This window comes from Geospiza fortis, unplaced genomic scaffold (assembly GCF_000277835.1).
Source record: "Geospiza fortis unplaced genomic scaffold, GeoFor_1.0 scaffold53, whole genome shotgun sequence".
NCBI lineage: Eukaryota > Metazoa > Chordata > Aves > Passeriformes > Thraupidae > Geospiza > Geospiza fortis.
This window is the reverse complement of record NW_005054305.1, coordinates 12,838,651-12,857,548: the sequence shown is the minus strand read 5'-3', so window position 1 is coordinate 12,857,548 and position 18,898 is coordinate 12,838,651. Positions and strand designations below refer to the sequence as shown.

Genomic DNA, 18,898 nt, shown 5'->3' with positions numbered 1-18,898 from the left:
GGATATTTGTGGGAAACATCTTTAAGTTTAATTATGTGTAAGATCTTTGAGATTTTAGTTCCACTATTTCAGTTCTTTGTAAATGGCAGCTCCTGATTTGGGGAATCAAAGGTGCAGATTTTTTTGTGATCATCTGTAAGTACAGGTTTTGCATCGTTCTTACTTGTGGCACAGGACTGACTGTTAAATTAAAGTATCTCTTAGTATGTAGAATCTAAATCTACATCTTAAGCCTTGATCTGTGTTCCCCAGCATCTCACAGCTTCAGGCCAGAAATGTGAAGCTTTTAAATTTGCTTGCCAGGGTCAGTTTTAGTTCAGTTTATACCTTCTGCTTTGGGACTGGGGAGCTGGGTTCCGGAATGAGTGGATGAAGAAGGAAAAGGTCAGGACTACCCTTTCAGTAGCTCTGCCAGGTCTAAATGCTGATATCATCAAGGTTGTAATTCCACAGGTTGAGCTCTTTGCAGGGTCAGGAATCCTTGCACTCAAATTTCATGAAGGATTACAAAGTTTTTCCCTCTGTTCTTAGAAAAAAGCCTGATTAATAATTTGTAATGGAGTGGAAAAAAGGGAATTTCATTACGAAACAGTTTTAACCCCTAACTGTCAACAGAAAACTACCCAAAGCAATCCTGCCCAGCAAGCTCTGCAATGTACTCCAATTTATTAAAATTTTCCAGATTTACTTTGCAAAAGTACTTGTGTTTTTTTTCTTCTTGGAGGTTAGAAGTGAAAGAATTTCCTAGTTCATCACGGTGTTTCAGACGCTTGTCTAAATTGATTTTAAAGATACTTTTATTTTAGTGAGAGTTGGGAATATTTTCTATGATCATGTAAGTAGATACTGGAAATGGCTCTTGTGTCAGAGGATGAGCCTGTCTGATGGCAAGATCTTAGAGGTTATTGGGGAATTTAATCTTGTTCAGGCTCCCAGTTCTCTGCCTCCTTGCAGACCTATTCACTTCTTTGATACTTCAAAAAGCAGAAGAGGGAAGAGTACCAGTTTATATTACTTACCTCACTAAGTAGGGAACAAACCAAATGGAGAAAGTCTATAATAATCCAATGGCTACATTTTATCTCTTTATACATAGGTATGCCTGAGAATTGTTTTCCTTCCCTCTTTGTTCTGTGGAATAAATGCAAAGACCAAATTTTTGTGCACATGGAAAACAACTTGTATTAATAGATTATGAGAAAAAATCTTTCAGACACCAGCTTCCCTTGTGGCTAGATAATGTGCTCTGCAGAAGGCAGATGTCTCAGCAGTCTCCAGTCTGGCAAATCAACCCTTATGTTTTGGGTGTTTGAAGTCCACGTTGGGTTGGCTGCAGATACAGAAACTCAGCGCTGAATGATTGCAGGGGTCAGTACACTATGGGAGGTCTTAGAGTGCAGCTTGTTACTGCTTCCCTTGCTGAAGGCCATTGTAAACTCATTGGCTGGTTTGTCCTTCAGCCCCTGTGTGCATCATTTATTTAGAAATCTGTTCCTGAAGGATCCTGATATCTTTTGTTCCAGTGTGGAGGTGACTTAGAGATGTTCCTAAAGCTTATTCTTGCAGAAATTAAAAGTTGTGTAGCCTTTTGAAAGCAAGTGTATAAATTGTCTCATATATTTGTCCTTTTTATATATATATATCTATATATATAAAGCTGTAGATAGATATAGATTTCAATATATAGATATAGATATATAGATATTTATAAATTAATTAGGTCACTTAAAATTATCAGTGTGACATAAACCCAGTTTTCAAGGCTCACTGAAATTTTATGGCTTTCTTCTAAGAGTATCAGGAAAAGCCACTTCGAAAATTGACATTATCAGATAAGAACTGATGATATCTGATAATAACTGATTCTGTCATGAACTCATGATAGAATATGCAGGTTTTTAGATATGTTAGGTCCAGTTTGCAGAAATAATTTAGCTATCTGAGGTATATTAGCAGTGTGATGATGATTGATTGGTACAATCATTCATAAAGGTAGTGCTGAGATCCTGCATTGAAACTTTAATGATTTATTGTTCTCTCTAGACCTGTTTTCTTGTCTTTTGTTCAATGCTGTTATCTTTGCTGTTTGGGGAAAATTTATTTGTCTTCTTTATGATGCTCAGTAGTAGATTTAAATGTTATTGTTTTGAGCTCCTTTAGGGATTTAAAGATCAGGATCCTGATGGTTAAGGGTAAGAATTTATTTTGATAGATGCAGTAAGACTTACAGCAGCTGTTGCTTGTGTGCTTGTCTACATGTGAAATAAACATAGCTGAATGAGACCTGAAACAATGTGTTACTCCAGCCCTGACAGATCCTAGTATGAAATGGTGAAATTGTTACCATCCATAGATGACATAGCTGAGGATTTCTTTGGTTTGATGAAACTTTGATGCCTTAGTCCTTTCTATACCTTCTGCCAGAAAGGGGGCATCCAGTCTGCCTTCTGTCAAGAGACAGAATATTCTACTTCTCCCAGTAAAGTTTTGTTAAAGGAAAAATTTTGCTATTTTGCTATTCTGCTCTTGTCCTGCCTTGAATGTGAATGTCACTTTTTTTTTCTTTTTTCTTTTTTTTTTTTTGCTAGGTTATTTGGGAAGAGAATAATTAGCTGAACAAAACAGCACAAGATGACTTATGATTCCTGTTCTTCATGGAAGCCTGTCTGGATTGGTATGCTTTGAGTTTTTTGAGTTTTTTGTGTGGAGTTGTTTTGGGGTTGGTTTTTTTTTTTTTGGCTACACTGACATACAGTGATTACATGTATAATTCAAAGATCCACTTAAAATTTAGGAATTTAGGAAGCTTTCAGCTTGTTAGTTGCATGTTAATAACTAGGTGGAGACTATGAATGTTTTCAGTATGTTTTCAAAAATGTTCAATGTTTACTCAAGGTACTACAGTACTCGCTCAGCTCTTCATCATGATGATGGTTAATGTGACCATTGAACTGGTAGAAAAGTTAGAAGTCAGGGGAAATATGACAGAACTAGAAATGAACCTAGAACTGCCCAAGTCCTTTCACATGATCTGCAAATTGAGAACATGATTTTTCCCAAGAGCTAAGAAAATAGAATTATTTTTTACATTTTGAATATTTGGGGTTTATAGTAGTGATAATGATTGCCATGACTAATGTTTCTTGACAGTTAATGGCTCTCTGAATGAAGGTCATAAGGAAATATCATCAAGAGACCAATTAGTTGTACTAAATGACCCAAGGCAGAGGTGACTGTTTCCCACAGTACTTTCCTATGAAAATTGCCACAGCAGTGTTTGTAGAGTGGAAAAAAGAACAATTTCCTAAATTAAAGTAATGCCTCTTGTGAATAGTTTTATGGGTCATCTGCTCATGCAGTGTAGTTGATTAGTTTCAATTTAGATTATATGTAAATAGGTATTAAAACTGAAAACTGCTGGTTTCTTTTAGGTGAGTAAGAACATTGTCCCTGCTGCTTTGTGCTCTGACTCATTCTTTTTACTGGTGTTAGCAGAAAGGATTCCATTGTGACATGTTCCTGCCTCTACTTAATTGCAAGGGAAGCAATGCTTGATTCTAATTTAGAGGGGTGTGCCCTGGGCTTATTTGTACAATAATGTGGTGTCAGAGAGCACATACTCGCGTATTTTCTCATGGCGCATAAATTCTTTTGAAAATAAAATAAGCCCATGTCCTTCATGCTTCTTTTTATTGTTTTTCCCCTAAGAATATTTTGCTTTTTAAATGTTTTTTATGTTGTAAAAGACATTTTTTTGCCAAGTTTGCCTGTAAAATAAAACCATTGATAGTAGCTATAAAGCATGCAGAAGCCTCTGGGACCTCTTAAAATATCCGAAAGAAATAGGGTCACTGTACCAGGCAGTGCTGCCTTCAGGTTTCTGAATTATTTTTGTGTGCTGGATGAAATCGTGGTGGTGGTCAGTATTGCCAAAATATGCTTGATTTTAGCAGATTTTAGCAAATTGATGAAGTCATTGAACATTTTGGCAGCTGTTCATAGTGTGTTCTGATCTGTGTTAAACTTAACTGTTATTATGACACTGTTATGTTCCCTCTTTTGTCTTTTTTGGAGTTCCTGGCTTTGACTGATGTCAGTTTTGCATATAACATATAATCTTTTATTTCCATTTGAGCATGCTATCCAGATTTTGAACAGGAACCTTTTAGCTTCTAAAGCTCTTATAAACAGATGCCATAGTTCTAGCAATAATTATATTTGATGAATGGAATTTGTGTGTTATTTAGCTTTAAGTATGTACTTCATTGAAATAATTGTGTCTATTATGTTCCATAAAAAGAAAGTTGTATATGAGTGAGAACCTTGCTAGAGAGAAAATGTGCATACACAGTAAATTTCAGCACTGAAATTGAAAAAAGTGATTGTATGAAGCTTTTTTGCATCTGAAAAGAATCTGTGAGAGTGCATGTTCCAAAAGTGAGGTTGTTGTGACAAAAAGGTACCTATCTACCTCTTGCTTGAGTACCTGACCATCAGTAGACTTACCCATTTAAACTATCAAAGCATGGTTGTCTTTTACAAGCTCTGTGATTACCATTCAGCAAGGACTGGGGCTTTGAAATTACAGGATTTCCCTTTCTCAAAGAGCGAGTGAGGACTGAAATGCTGTTGCTGTGAAATTGTCTTATTGGTTTCTTTCATCTTACATTTCTATCTTTACATAATTTTGGAAAAGTTGGAAGGGTAGGAAGAAGGGTGGAGGCACATGTTCAATAATCATGTACATGCTCATGGAAGAAGACCTTTAAGTAGGGAGAAAAAAAATAGAGAAAAATTTTTATGTGCTGGCAACAGACGGGAACCTCTTGAGTTTATTGGCTGAATTGGTCAGTCACTTCCATGAAGGATGATAGCCAAGAAAGAGGATTGTCTGCAGGTTAAATAAGTGTAAATCCAAACCAGTATCTGAGCATGCTGATTCTGTGTGCCCTGCAAAAGATATTTCATACTCAGAGTGATAAACAGAGCCTGGAGAATGGTGCTGCTGGAAACCATCAGGAAGCAAGGAGCACAGGAGCAACATAGGATCCAAAGCCTGCAGTTCTCTTACTAGATTAGGTGTCTTCTTTCCAACAGCTGATCACTGCTCGCTCTCTCATCCTTCTTGAAAAGATAGGGCTGATGACTTATGCAACAGCCAAATGGCTGGTGCTCTTTCCACTTAAAGCATTAGGCTGGGTCCAGGCAGCAGCTTGGATGAGGTCATTCTCCTCCTCTTCTCTTAATGCTGCATGAAGAAACATGCAAACATCACACAGAAGGGACAAAGCACAAAAGGGAATGTAGCTATTTGCATAGAGAGCTGGGATGATGAGAGAACATATGCAAGATTATTTTTCTTTCTTTTTCTGTGTTTGTTAGGAATAAACTATAGACCTTGTGGGTCCTTTGTCCTTTGTTTTATACTGTGTGCTACTGACTTGAGAAATGCAGGGTCGCACAATCTTTTCAGCTGAATTAAGGATGCAGAACACTTTTACTCCTTCTCCCCTTGTCTGGTTCCTTCTGTGTAGAAGGAAAATTTAGGATATAGCAGTATTTTCTGAAGCTTTGATTGTTTACTATAAAACATTAGCAGTTGTTTCTCTAGTTTTTGTTTGATTTGTTTTCCTCTTTAAAGCTTTTATGATAGATGTTATCATCTAAGCCTCTGCTGAACTTCATACTTCAGAGTGTGAGGTTGTGTGGCATAATGATGTAAACTTAACCTGAGTGAGCAAATTCTTTTATGGGTATTTAAAGCTAGTCAAGTAACTCCATGTATGTGCTCAGATGTCTGTATTCAAATCAGAAGGCTATGTATCCTTTGCAGTCAGCAGAGAGAGATTCACCTCTTTCTACATGGACATCTGTATAATGATATGAAATATGTCCCGAATGCTGTCTGAATTCACAGAAGCTCTATGACATCCACAACATCCTGTAATAAGTGTTTTCATAATTACTTGTGAAATAATAATTTCCAAATGTGGGCTCCTCAGTTTGAGAGAGACATGGATATACTGAAGAGAGAGTAAAGAGTTACAAAGATGATGAATAGGCTGGAGCATCCCTTGTGTGAGGAAAGACTGAGAGAAGTGGGACTATTCATCCTGAAGTAGAGAAGGCTCAGGAGGATCTTATAATTGTTTATCAATACTTGAAGAGAGGGTACAAAGAGGACAGAGCCAGGATCTTTTCAGTGGTGCCAGGCGACAGAGGCAGTGGGCAGAAACTGAAACAGGAAATTTCCCTGAATGTAAGGAGACAACTTTTCTCTACTGTGGCCCTCTATTAGGTGGCCCTGCTTGAGCAGAGAGGTTGGAGAAGATGATCTCTAGAGGTGTTTTGTGATTTCTTTGACTTTTCCTATTCTTTTGTTATGGGGGAGCAATCATTCACTTTCCCTAAAGTGTCACTAAAAACTTGGTAGACCTCTATGATAGCTTTTTTCAGTTGCTTTTTAATATCAAAGATATTAAAAAGATCAAGTGGTGCAGAACTGAATGTAGTAGTGAAGAGATGCCATAGATGTGTATTGTAGCAGGTGGTGTATCTAAATATACAGTGTATATAGCTACCTCCTGGTTTTCTTCTCAGTTCCTTTGCTAACAATTCTGAGCACATGGCTGATGTTTTCATGAGCAGACTATGAAAATTTGAAGATCTGTTTCTCTTCTGGATGGTAATGATTGGTTTAGCATCTGTTATTGTGTAGATAGCTGTTTTCAGTACAGGCATAGCATTATACCTAGCACTGAATTTTATGGGGTAGACTGTTGGCTTGCCACTAGCTCTTGAGAGATCCCTCTGTACCTTTTTATAGTTGACTTTTTTTAAATTAAATTGACTTAAAAAACAGTTCATGTTCATCATCAGCAAATGTCATGGTTTTGCATTTCCCTCTTCTATAGATTAAAGAGCTTGAACCCCGGTAAAGATTTTATTTTTTAGGATCATTCTGATGACCTCTTTTCTCTACAAAACTAAACACTGCCTTTTTTTGTTTCCTATTTGAAACTTATTATTGTCTGTAGAAGGGTTTTACATTTATCTAAGGGCAGATTAGTTTCTTTTAGAGCCTTGGTAGAAAGACCTGTACAAAGCCAATCAGAAATACAGAAGTTACTTTTGCTGACTTATTGCTTACATAGCTCTAAAAGATACTACCCTGGGGATCTAATTTTCTTGCTCCAAGATTTTAAATCCAGGATTATTTGTTGAATTTATGTTCTTTTGCAGTTCCTGCAGAATGCTACAGCTTCCTTTCCTTCATAGTGTTCTCAGCTTGCGGAGTCATAAACCTCAGTGGAACTTTGGGTGAGATTTTCTTGTTCATTGCTAAACTATTTCTTGTTTATTCTGGAAAGTTCTGCTAATCTTTTTCCTGTTGGTTACATACTTTATTATAAAAAAATGTTAAACAAGACTAGTAGAGGAAAAGTTTATATAGATCAAAGAAAGAAGAGCTTTGGCTAGTATATATGCTTTAGCCTGTAATTAACATTGAGGTTTTCTCTAAAGGAGTTAGTGTAAAAATACAATATAAAGAGAGAGAATGGGGGGAAAGAAAAATCTATGGTAAAGTTAATGGAATGGGTTATTTTTGCAAAATGTCAATGTACATAGCTTTGTATACTTCAGATGAGTTATACAATCTTTGAAATATAATAGGACAGAATAGAAAATTATACCTTTCATTCAAGCAGTAAGACCTCTAGAAAGTGGAATTTGTGTGACTCTCTATTGGGTTTGTGTAACAAGGTTTTGGTAGCAGGAGTGGCTTCTGTGAGAAGCTGCCAGAAGCTTCCTCTATGACCCATAGAGCCAATGTCAGTGGAAGGGACCCACATGTGAGTGTTCCAAGAAAAACGGCAGCCTGTGGGAAGGACTGTATTGGAGAAGTTCATGGAGGACTGTCTCCCATGGGAGGAATCCACACTGGAAGGGAAGAGTTTGAGTCTCCCCCCTGATGAGCAAGGGGCAGCAGAGACAACGTGTGATGAACTGGCTGCAGCCCCTGTTCCCTGTCCCACTGTGTTGCTGGTGGGGAGGAGATAATTAGGCAGATGGTTAAACTCAGGAAGAAGGGAGGAGTGAGGTAAAGGTGTTTTTAAGATTTAGCTCTATTTTCTCATTACCCTACTGTGATTTAATTGGTAATAATTTAATCTAATTTCCCCATGTTGAGGTTTTGCCTGTCGTAGTAACAGGTGAGTGATCTCGCCCTGTTCTTACTTGAACGTACAAGCCTTTTGTAATACTTCTTTTCCCCTGGCCAGTTGAGGAGGAAGTGAAAGAGCAGCTCTTGTGGGCATGTGGTGTCCAGCCAGGATCAGCCCACTACACAAGTAAATTAAATTAGGATGTTTATAAATATATCTTTTGTGATACCATTGAAAATTAAAGGACACAGGGAGGTTAATCATTTATCTGAAATAAAAATGCTGATGGTAGTCTGGCCCTGGAAATCATCTAGTGATAGAGCTTGTAGATAGTCAGGGAATGAAAGGAGCAGGTCATAGTGCTGATTTTAGTTGATGAATTCCTGACAGCAGCCTCAGCAGGTTTGCTTTCAGACTGCCAGAAGTCCAAACTGGGGGCATAGATCAGATTTTGTTATCTTACAGTTAATTTCTTTGTTGGCGAAGTATTATCCAGCAAAAGGTAAACTTTTTATCCTACACAAAACATGTGGTACTTGTGTATATTCATAAAAAACATTCTTTTCTCCCTTTATTTTTGACTGACATTGATACTAAACAACAGAACCTGTATAAATAGTGTGGGCAGGGTTTGTGCTACCGTAAGCTGCTTCTGTTAGTAGCCCAAGCTTGTCATCGTGTGCAGAAATGGAGGAGGGAGATTGCCCTCTGAAGATGCCTTTATCCCTTTTCTAATGATAAACATGAAAACAGCCAGAAGGGACTATTGCAGTCATGCAGAATGAATGAGGTGAAGCCCACTTTATGTTTCTGGCTGTAGTGATTGTTTTTGAAAAGGGCATTGAATCCTTCTGGTTTCCAGCTTGATCAAATGCCAGTGTGCTCTGAGAGTGTTTAATTTAGTAGTCCAAGACAGGGGAAGAAGCTAGCCCTGAAAAGGTGAGGGAGCTCTCAACCCCTTTGCATTTTATTTGTTAAGAATATGTACATACAAATATATGTAGCAATACAATACTTGTAGTAATAGTGCAACAAGACAGTGCTTGGAACTAAAAGGAAATGTTGGATTGTGTCAGTACCTGTAGGGGGCCTGCAGGAAGGCTGGAGAGGGACTTTCTGCAAGGTCATGGCAATGGTCTTAAGCTGAAGGATGAGAGATTCACTCTAGATATTAGGAAGGAATTCTTTACTGTGGGACTGGTGAGGCACTGGTACAGGTTGCCTATGGATGTTGGGGATGTCCTATCCCTGGAAGTGTTCAAGGCTGGGTTGGATGGGGCTCTGAGCAACATGGTCTGGTGGAAAATGCTGAAAGAGCAGGGGGGTCAGAGCTAGAAGATCTTTACAGACCCTTCCAGCCCAAACCAGTCTATGGCTATAATGACAAGGGAGGGAATTCAGCAGCATGTGTGAAGATTAGATTTACAAAGAAAAAGAGAGTGCACGTGGTTAAATTATATGGGATACCAAGATGAATTAACAAAAACATGCCCAGACCAGTGGAAGCAGGAAAGTTTACTGCCAGTGGAAGAGTTGTAGTAACCAAAGTGATGGTTTCCTGCACCTGAATGTGAGTCAGCCCCTAAATGAAACAAATTGAAAAATTCTTTTATCCTGTGGACAAGTTATTTCATAATAACAGGTTAGGATATATTTTGCATGTTTTTCCTGAGGTGTCTGATGTAGATGACTGACATGGAACTAAGAATTCTGTATTATGTGCAATAACTTGGATAAACAGGCTTTCAGTGCTTACCAAGCAGGCAAATAGGCAATCTATTGATACCATTTAAGCTATTTAGAAATGTTACTAAAGTTTCTATCTGTAGGCAATTTCAAAACAAAATAAAGAAGTTAGTTCAAAAATTACGAGATTCAAATAAAAATACTTTTTTGATTTATTCATTCTTAATCAGTAAAGTTTCAAGTACAGAAGTTCTCCAGCCTTGGTTATGGTAGAAAAAAGCGTGGTGACTTGGGAGTATTGTACAGTATCAGCAGGACTGCAGGAGTAGGACCTATGAGAGAAAGGCCAACTATTATGAGATTCCTATATTTGGTGCTTAAGTAAATTGTGTCAGCCTGAAGTGTAAACATATATTAAGGATACTATTCTCATTAAGGAAAGCTGAGCAATCATTAGGTTACCACTGGTTTCAGAAAGTTTTATATTGTGTATTTACATTTATTTCTTCTTTTTCAGATGGAAATACTGACATGAACTTAAGAACTTTGATGCTTTCAAACCTTGAATTTTGATTGTTAAATGACCAGTTCAAAATACTGCCTGAACAAGATGAAATGCCTTGAAGACCTTTGGTTCTGCTTTCATTTTTCTTGAAGCAATGGTTTTCTCAGCAATGTTGACGCTGGCCCACTCTGGGACCTCAAATGCTACTTTCATTGTTTATGAAAATGCCTATACGAATTTTACCACTCCCCAGTTCTTGCTTCATAGTGGCACAACACAGCCATTGAGATATGGTTCAGGTGGTGTGCTCACTACTGAGAGAAGTACTTTCCTAGTAAACACCACAGCTACCCTGCCGTCACAAGAAGTTTTCAGGAGCTTGAGTTTGCCACTCCAGATCATTCTTTCTGCTGCTATGATATTTATCCTATTGGTTTCTTTCCTTGGAAACTTTGTTGTCTGCCTGATGGTCTACCAGAAGGCAGCTATGCGATCTGCAATTAATATCCTCTTAGCAAGCCTGGCTTTTGCAGACCTGCTGCTGGCAGTGCTGAACATGCCATTTGCTCTGATAACAATCATTACCACTCAGTGGATTTTTGGGGATATATTTTGCAGAGTTTCTGCCATGTTCTTCTGGCTTTTTGTCGTAGAGGGGGTAGCCATTCTTCTTATTATTAGTATTGACCGATTTCTTATCATAGTTCAGAGGCAAGATAAACTGAACCCCTACCGTGCAAAGATTCTTATTGTGATTTCCTGGGCAGCATCCTTTGTTGTTGCTTTTCCGTTATCAGTAGGGAATCCTAATCTGCAGATACCCTCAAGAGCACCTCAGTGTGTTTTTGGCTACTCTACAAGCCCAGGTTACCGAGCCTATGTGATAGTTATCTTGCTAATTGCTTTTTTTATTCCATTCCTGGTAATGCTGTATTCTTTTATGGGCATACTCAACACCGTCCGCCACAACGCAGTTCGTATCCATAGCCACCCTGATAGCATATGTCTCAGCCAGGCCAGCAAACTTGGTCTCATGAGCTTACAGAGACCTTTTCAGATGAATATTGATATGAGCTTTAAAACTCGTGCCTTCACAACCATCCTGATTTTGTTCCTTGTCTTCATAGTCTGTTGGGCACCATTCACCACTTACAGCCTTATTGCCACGTTCAACAGCCACTTCTACTACAAGCACAACTTTTTTGAAATAAGCACTTGGCTCCTTTGGCTCTGCTACCTCAAGTCTGCACTGAACCCACTGATTTACTACTGGAGGATTAAGAAGTTTCATGATGCATGCTTAGACTTGATGCCCAGATTCTTCAAGTTCTTGCCACAGCTCCCTGGCCATACAAGGCGGCGCATCCGGCCCAGTGCCATCTACGTGTGTGGGGAGCATCGGTCGGTGGTTTGAAACTGCAGTTGTTTGACAGTGATTGTTGTTTGCTGGGGTAGTTTGTTTTTTAAGCTTTAGGTTGAATTTTGTTTTGTTTCATATGGCTTTTTCAGTGTGGCCATATCTTATAACTTGATTAAATTTTTAGTACTTTGTGCAATTTTGGGAAGATAGAGGGAGAGAACGTGATTGGCTATAGTTGGGTTTACTACCAGAATACAATGTAAGCAGAATAACAAATGTTACCTCTAGGATTCCATGGAAATCCATTCTTTTAATGAAAACTATATTTGGAACATCTTGTCAGGTTTATGCTTACTAGACCTGCAATTTTACCTAATTGTAGGAACTTTTTTTATGCTGCTAAGATACGGTGTATTTAGTTGGTGTAATTTTTTTGAAAACTGTTGCTGCTGTCTGCCAGTATATTAGAGCCAAAAAGTCTCATTAGATTATTTCTATCTAATTTAATGATATTTCAGAAGTTTTCATGGTAACATTAAAAACCTGGTTTTTTAATATTTCCATTAATATTTTGTGCACTTTACAAAATTTACTATATAGTTTATTCATTTGAATATTTTGTTCTGTATTGAAGATGTATTATTATTGCTTATTATTATTTGTTAAGTTGGTGAATTTGAATGAAAGACCCAGGTAAGCTCTAGGGTGGTGATTTATGTTGGTATAGCTACATGTACAGTCGTAGATTTTCTCGTTTTCTAGCAACTGATCAAAATTACCTTCTCAGTTATCAGGAGAGTTAGAAGGAGAAAACAAGAGGAATGAAAGAGAAAGCAAGAAAAATACTATAACCTGAGATTTAGGCTCACACATGGTTTAGAAGAATAGTGTTCATGTTAAAATTGTTACAGGGTAAAGGGTGACTGCAGTTGTTATTTGAGGCTATTACAAGTCATCCAAACCTCATGGTATGCCTGAAAACCTGTCTGAAATAGTGATTTTTGGGCCTGCAATTTATACTGTGTTGGTGTGATGTTGTTTCTGCTTGGAGCTCGTATAAGGCTAGGTGTGCTCTACACAGCTGAAATCATGCTGTCAGGCATTTGTTGGGATAGGATTAGAAATAGTAGGGTAAACCAACACATAGATAGCAAATGAACCATAGTTGAGTTTAGCATTTAGTCTACATAGTAATTGCAGGGAGAAAAAGAGTTCTTGATGCGTTTTGCAATTTAAGTATTGGATCAAAACCATAAACAGTCACAGAATCATAAAATGGCTTGGTTTGGAAGGAGCCATATATATCATCCTGCTCCAATAGCCCTGCCATGGCTTTCACTAAACCAGGCTACTCAGAGCCCCATTCAATTTGCCCTTGAACTCTTTCAGGGATGGAACATCCACAGCTTCTTTGGGAAACCTGTCTCAGTGCTTCACCACCCTCACACGGGAGAATTTCTTCCTATATCTTTTCTAAATCTACTCTCTTTCAGCCATTACCCCTTATAACAGTCAGCCAGCAGAGTTTGCTGGCGATGTAAGTTAAATTCCCCTTTTCCCTCTGATACTACTTCACATTGATTTTTTCATTACCTCTTTGTCTCTGTAGTGCCTGCTGCCTCGAGGGTTTACTCGCTGTTCTCATCTATTAGGCATCAGCTTCTCCCTAAAATGCCAAACTACCTTTCTGATTAATGTCAGACTGTGTTGGTATCCTGGAAAGCAGAAGAACGAGGATTTTCCTTTATGATAGCAAACTCAGATACTTTTTTTTCCAATTAGCTAAATAAATATTTATTGTGAGACAAGTAGAATTAAGACTTAGGTTTGGACTTTGGAGCCAGATCCCCAGTTGCTCTGGGGCTGGGAAGAATACCTGCAGAATCAGCTTTTTGGGGCTGTGACCAGGAGCTGGAGGGATTGATGTGCAACAGACAGCAACCAGAGCTGGGTTTTGGGCTTCTCTTGCTTCCATCAGTCTTTCAGGGCCCCAAAGCATGGGGAGCTCTCTGTTCTTGTACTAGAGGAACAAAAATAATAGCAATTTTATCTGCTTCTGTGTATCTGCACAGTACATGTGTGTATGAAGGAAATGTCCCGTGTGGGTGTCCAGGGACTGCTTGCTTCCTGACAGCAGCAAAGCATTCAATCCCAGATTTTTTTTTAAAGGTCTTCAATAAAGAACTAATTTAAGCTAAGGTAGCTCTGTTCTTCTCATTGACAGCTGTTCGTAAAGCTGTTGTTAAATTTTAGGAGTAGAAAAGGAACAATTTTGAATTCTGTAATTTCATTTAAAAAAAAACCAACAAACTGCCAGCTGAGACTGTGGATTACGTGTAAAGGCATCTGGCAGTGGTAGTGTTATTGATGACCATGCTTTCCCTTTCTTGTCAGTTTTACTGATGATGGTATAGATTTTTCTGATCTAAAGGAGCTCCACTATAAAGCAGAATGTTTTAGTATGTCTTTGCAGTAAAGCTTTTATTTTTCAATTACATTTACATTGATAGCACAAGTTTATGACCTGGTTAGTATGAATTTTCTGTTTCAAAGCTGTCATACCTGTTTATCTCTGAAAGCAGCAAAATTGTGCTTAGAGTTAATGTAACAGAGTGTGAGTGTACATTGTCTAAATGGCAGGAACAGGTATTTTTGCTGTCTTCCAGCTCTATGATGCAAGAGATTTGAATGTTGTAAAACACAGTAATTCAAGAAGGAAAGAAGATGAGCAATACAGGAAAATTAATGAAATTACATTCCTGAAGGAGGAGGGAAAAGCATTTTGTGGGATTTTTTTGATCTCTGATATGTACTGGCTGTGAAGTATAAATTGTGAACATCTGACAGTTAATTTGTCTTGATAATTAAACACTTGTTTACACTGACTGCAACAAGGTTTCTGGTCAAAGCTGCATCTACTGATCCTTGGAGTAAAGAAACCCAAATTGTGTGGTCCAAATTCAGAGGTGATTTCCATAGCGATACAGTATTCACACTTGCCAGGTTTTTTGAGGTGATCAAAGCATATAGTGAACAAAAGTGTGTTCAAAAAAAGAAACAAGGTGTGGTGTCGAAGTATCCCCAGGGTGATTATGTGTTTACAGAATCATTTGTGCTATTGTGTCTACGTACTGTCTTGAGAGCAGTGCCTTGATAATTACAACTGAAGTCCTAGGACCAAGTTGAAGACCTCTGAACTGCTCAGTCTTGCTGTCTGTGATCCTGCCAAGAATCCTGCATAACCTCACTGGGATTTGTAATGTTAAAACACATACATATTGGCAGAAGTGGGTCTCCTGAGGCAATTTAATGGTCTTGACCAAGACCAAGGAATTTAAAAACTCAGACTGATCCTTCTTGACTTTAAAGGGAAATTATCATTTTCTTCCTCTCCAGAGATGATAGTCATTACTAATCTGTATTCCCTCATGTTCTATTTTCAGACATCTTTAGTATGGAGGATTTAAATGAATGTATTTTGAAGTATGTTGCAGTTTAATTCATTCAGTCAAAGCATGCTGCTTACACAGGTCTCAATTGTACAAATCTATTGCTGAAATGATTCTTTTGTACTCAAAATTGTGTATTTTTTGACATTTCTTGTTACTTATGTAAAAATATTTCTGTATATAGAGAAGAAAATTGTTTTGCCTCTTACTGCTTTCTGTCACTATTTTTTTCACTTGTATGCTTAATGCTTTTATATTTTATTTTGGATATATGCATAAGTAACTGTGAGATTTCAGTGATCTTTCTGAACCCATTTGAGATTTTTAATTCTTAAATCATTCAACAGCACCCTCCTTGAAAGAGATTTTAATTTATTTTAGCATGAAAACTACAAATTCAGAGCACAAGTTTATTTTGGTTGGAATGGTGAGAAATATCTTGAGTCCCATTTTCCAGGAGCCACTACTTTGCCACTACTTTGGTTTCATTTTTTTTTTTGGCTAGTCATTTTCTGATGTGGAGAAACCTTGAATTACTGTTTTAAAAAAAGTTAAGTAGAATTGCATTTGTCTTTTCTGTATATAATACACCCATGAAAATACCTGAGAAACAACAAAAAAAAAGAAAATAAACATAAACATTCTCAAAAATGTGGCAAAAGTCTTTAGAATTGACTCTCTTGTTAGTACATGAACTTGATTCTTGTATTTAATGCCTACCTGCATAGTTTCAAACACTTATCTGTCTATGAAATAACCAGGATTGCCTGATATAGGGGGTTTTGTTTAGGCCAAAATGTTTCTTGTATAAAGCATTTGCAGAATGCTCTTTTCTGAGACACTGTCAAGATATCTAGAACAATTGGAATAGTATCCAGCAAGCAGAGAGAGAGCCTAATATGAAAGTAACTTTCCTAAAATACTACCTGAACTGGGTGTCCCACCTTTCAGCTTGCATTAAGTAATTGAGATCATCTTGCTGTGCAATAAATAAAGCAGGCAGTAGTACTGTAGGGCATGATTCATATCAACACAAGACAGTGACCTTTATGATTCAAGTGCTGCATGTCTGTATGTGATGGATTATTCCCCATATTAATAGAGTGAAAAAAGTTAAGCATCTCAGCTGTTTTTGGGGAAAACTTTCAGCTTGACGATGACTTAGCAGAAATGCTGCTGGAGTAATTTCTCTAAATGAAAAAAGACATGTCCCCAGTGAGTGCCTGAGAGGGGATAGATACTTCTGGTTGCTTGAAAATGGCTGTGCTCAGCTACTGGAGTGCCTCATTCTGAGACTCCACACCTCTGCAACAGCAAGAGGTTCCTCCCTCATCCTCTCCTGGTGCCCCCCCATGCCCCCAAGGCGGCAACTTCTGCACCACTCTGTTGCAGCAGGTTGGTACAGTGGTGGCAGGAGGAGGTGGAGGTCCCTGTGGAGGCAGCAAACCTCTCCCCCTGTGCCGCTCTTTCCTGTCTTTGAGTTCAGCTTGGGCCATCACTGACAGGCTGAGGATGAGTTTTACCCCCTCTGGTTCTAACATCGTGCCAGGGTAGGAGAAGTGTTACAGGAGCACGTAGACTTGCGTCTAGTGCTAGTGCAGGATCCTTGTTTTATCCCCAGTAGTGTTAGAAATTTTGCTCTACCTCATCTTTCAGCAACTGAGCTTCATCCATCTTCAGCTAGTTCACAACTGAATAAGAATCCCTGAGCTGACCTGTGTGTCTGTGAGTATTCTGGGCACAGGATCTGCCCGTGAGCTTCCAGCATAACAAAAGTTCCTGCAGCTTGCTCTCAAAACAAAATGGCATACATGGAGACAACCACAACTCTGCTCAGATGTAAGTGGTAAAACAGTCATAAGTCAGTGGCTGCACTGTAGGGTGGAGGAAAATGTGAGTTGTGATGGGACTTCTTAAGTGCCCCTTAAGTGGATGGTGTTTGTTTTTAAAATTGATGTATGGATATTTATGCACAGACTCTTGGGTTGTGTTGTTCTGCCTCATTGTATGACAGTGAATGCAGCTTATACCAAATCATTACAGTACTGCTGGTAAGTAACATAGTGGTCATAAATACCAAAGTAGAACTTGTTCTGGCTTATATTATTATCCTGACTGCATAACCAACTTTGGCAATGTGCAGGCACAGAACATAGCAATAATGAGATATACTCCTCATTTAATCGGTGCTCTGCCTTCAATAGGTTACTGCACTCCAAACCTCTGTGGTTGACCTGAAATAAAATTAAGCCTTTTTGCCATCATGAGTTGAAATTCTACTAACATTTCGCTGTCTTTTGAAAGAGAAGGTCTTGTGAAATAAATGACAGTTCCTCCAAGAGTCAGTTAATCTGAACTCCAGAGGGGATGTAATCAGAACTCTAATAAATTTAACAATATCTTCCTTTGATTTATCGGGGTTAGACTCTGTGTCAAAGACAGAGGGAGGTTTTTGGTGGCTGAGGGTATTGTCTGAACACCCAGGATGGTAAGAGGAAGCCATTGAAGCCTATGTGAAAATCTCACTGCTATAGTTTGAGCCTCGCTTCTCTTTTGGGTGTCAGTACTGCTTTTTTCTTTAAGAGTAATTCCTTTCAAAGGAATAGAGATGAAATGGCATCTCTTACATAATTTCTTGCTTCTTTACTAACACTTTAACTGTGAGAATAGTAATTTTGAATTTGGTTCCCTGGACTTGGTTTTCTTTCCCTTCCTCACTGAAGGGGAATTAAAGCTGTCATTTATCAGCCTGTGTTCTGCATCTGATCTAGAGGAGAGGATTGGTACCATCAGCCCCTCCTGTGAACTCCTTCGCACTTAACAATCCTTGGGCTGGAGAGAAAGGGTGAGTGTGGGAGGAAAGTGGGAGGATGTGCTCCAGCCACTCTTTGGTACCAGATGATGTAGAGTTTCACAGTTTGGCTGTCGGGAGAGCAGCAGTGGAAGCCAGACTCTCTCCATTAGTACAGGAACTACCCCAGCCCAGGTGTCTCTCTTCTGCTGAAGGTTTAAGTAGTCTTTAAAACTGAAACAGCTCTTACAGAGGTGAGGGAGGGTGCCCTTTCTGTTCCTAACTGAGATTAGGTAATAGGATTATCACTGATTCAAGAGGTGAGGAGAGACTGTTGAAAATCCCCTGTGATCCTGAGAACATCTGAAACCACATCTTCCTAGTATTTTCACTACTGAATTATTAGGTTAAGGGAGTGGTCTACCAAGACTTACTGTTTAATTTATGGGCTTTTTTATTGCAGCCTAAGCTGTTGTTTGAGCTCTGAAAATGCCTATAGCTGGATCTTCTCTGTGGCATAGATAATGTAAAGCCTGTTTTGTAAATTCTAGTTTGGGATGGGCATGGCTTACTGCCATCAGTGCTGCAGCACTTCAGGACATATTCAGAAGCAGGTGTATATGATGAGATACATCTCTGATACTTTACATATCTATAGCATAGATAGTTCCACCAATCACTTGAAACTCTTTTGCAGCCAGTGGAGATGAGTGGATACTTTCAGGTTTTTAGGAGCTCCTCTGGAAGGCTACCTTCCAAAAGGAGTGAGAGAAATGGCATGAAAAAAGTCCTAAACAAATTTTTTTATTTCTGGTGCTGACTCTACTGGAAAAAAGATTGGGCATTGTAGAACTTGATTCGATTCTTCTAGTGCTTCTTTGTAGATGAGATGTAAATTCCTGTACTTCTAACCGTGATGTGGATTTTCTCCTGAAAAATTAA

At 38.5% G+C, this 18,898-nt stretch overlaps 1 protein-coding gene across 1 annotated transcript; it reads left to right on the top strand.

Annotated features, from left to right (window-relative positions):
• Nucleotides 1–2,586: 2,586 nt before the first annotated feature.
• On the top strand, nt 2,587–15,816 carry GPR63 (G protein-coupled receptor 63). Its single transcript, XM_031066595.1, has 3 exons — nt 2,587–2,674; nt 7,243–7,320; nt 10,369–15,816. Exon 3 carries the CDS (start codon nt 10,511–10,513, stop codon nt 11,768–11,770), a length of 1,260 nt encoding a protein of 419 aa, XP_030922455.1. The 5' UTR covers nt 2,587–2,674; nt 7,243–7,320; nt 10,369–10,510; the 3' UTR covers nt 11,771–15,816.
• The last annotated feature ends 3,082 nt before the right edge of the window (nt 15,817–18,898 follow it).

Coding starts and splice junctions, on each gene's coding strand:
- GPR63 (XM_031066595.1), top strand. CDS start 10,511: ATGGTTTTCTCAGCAATGTTGACGCTGGCCCACTCTGGGACCTCAAAT.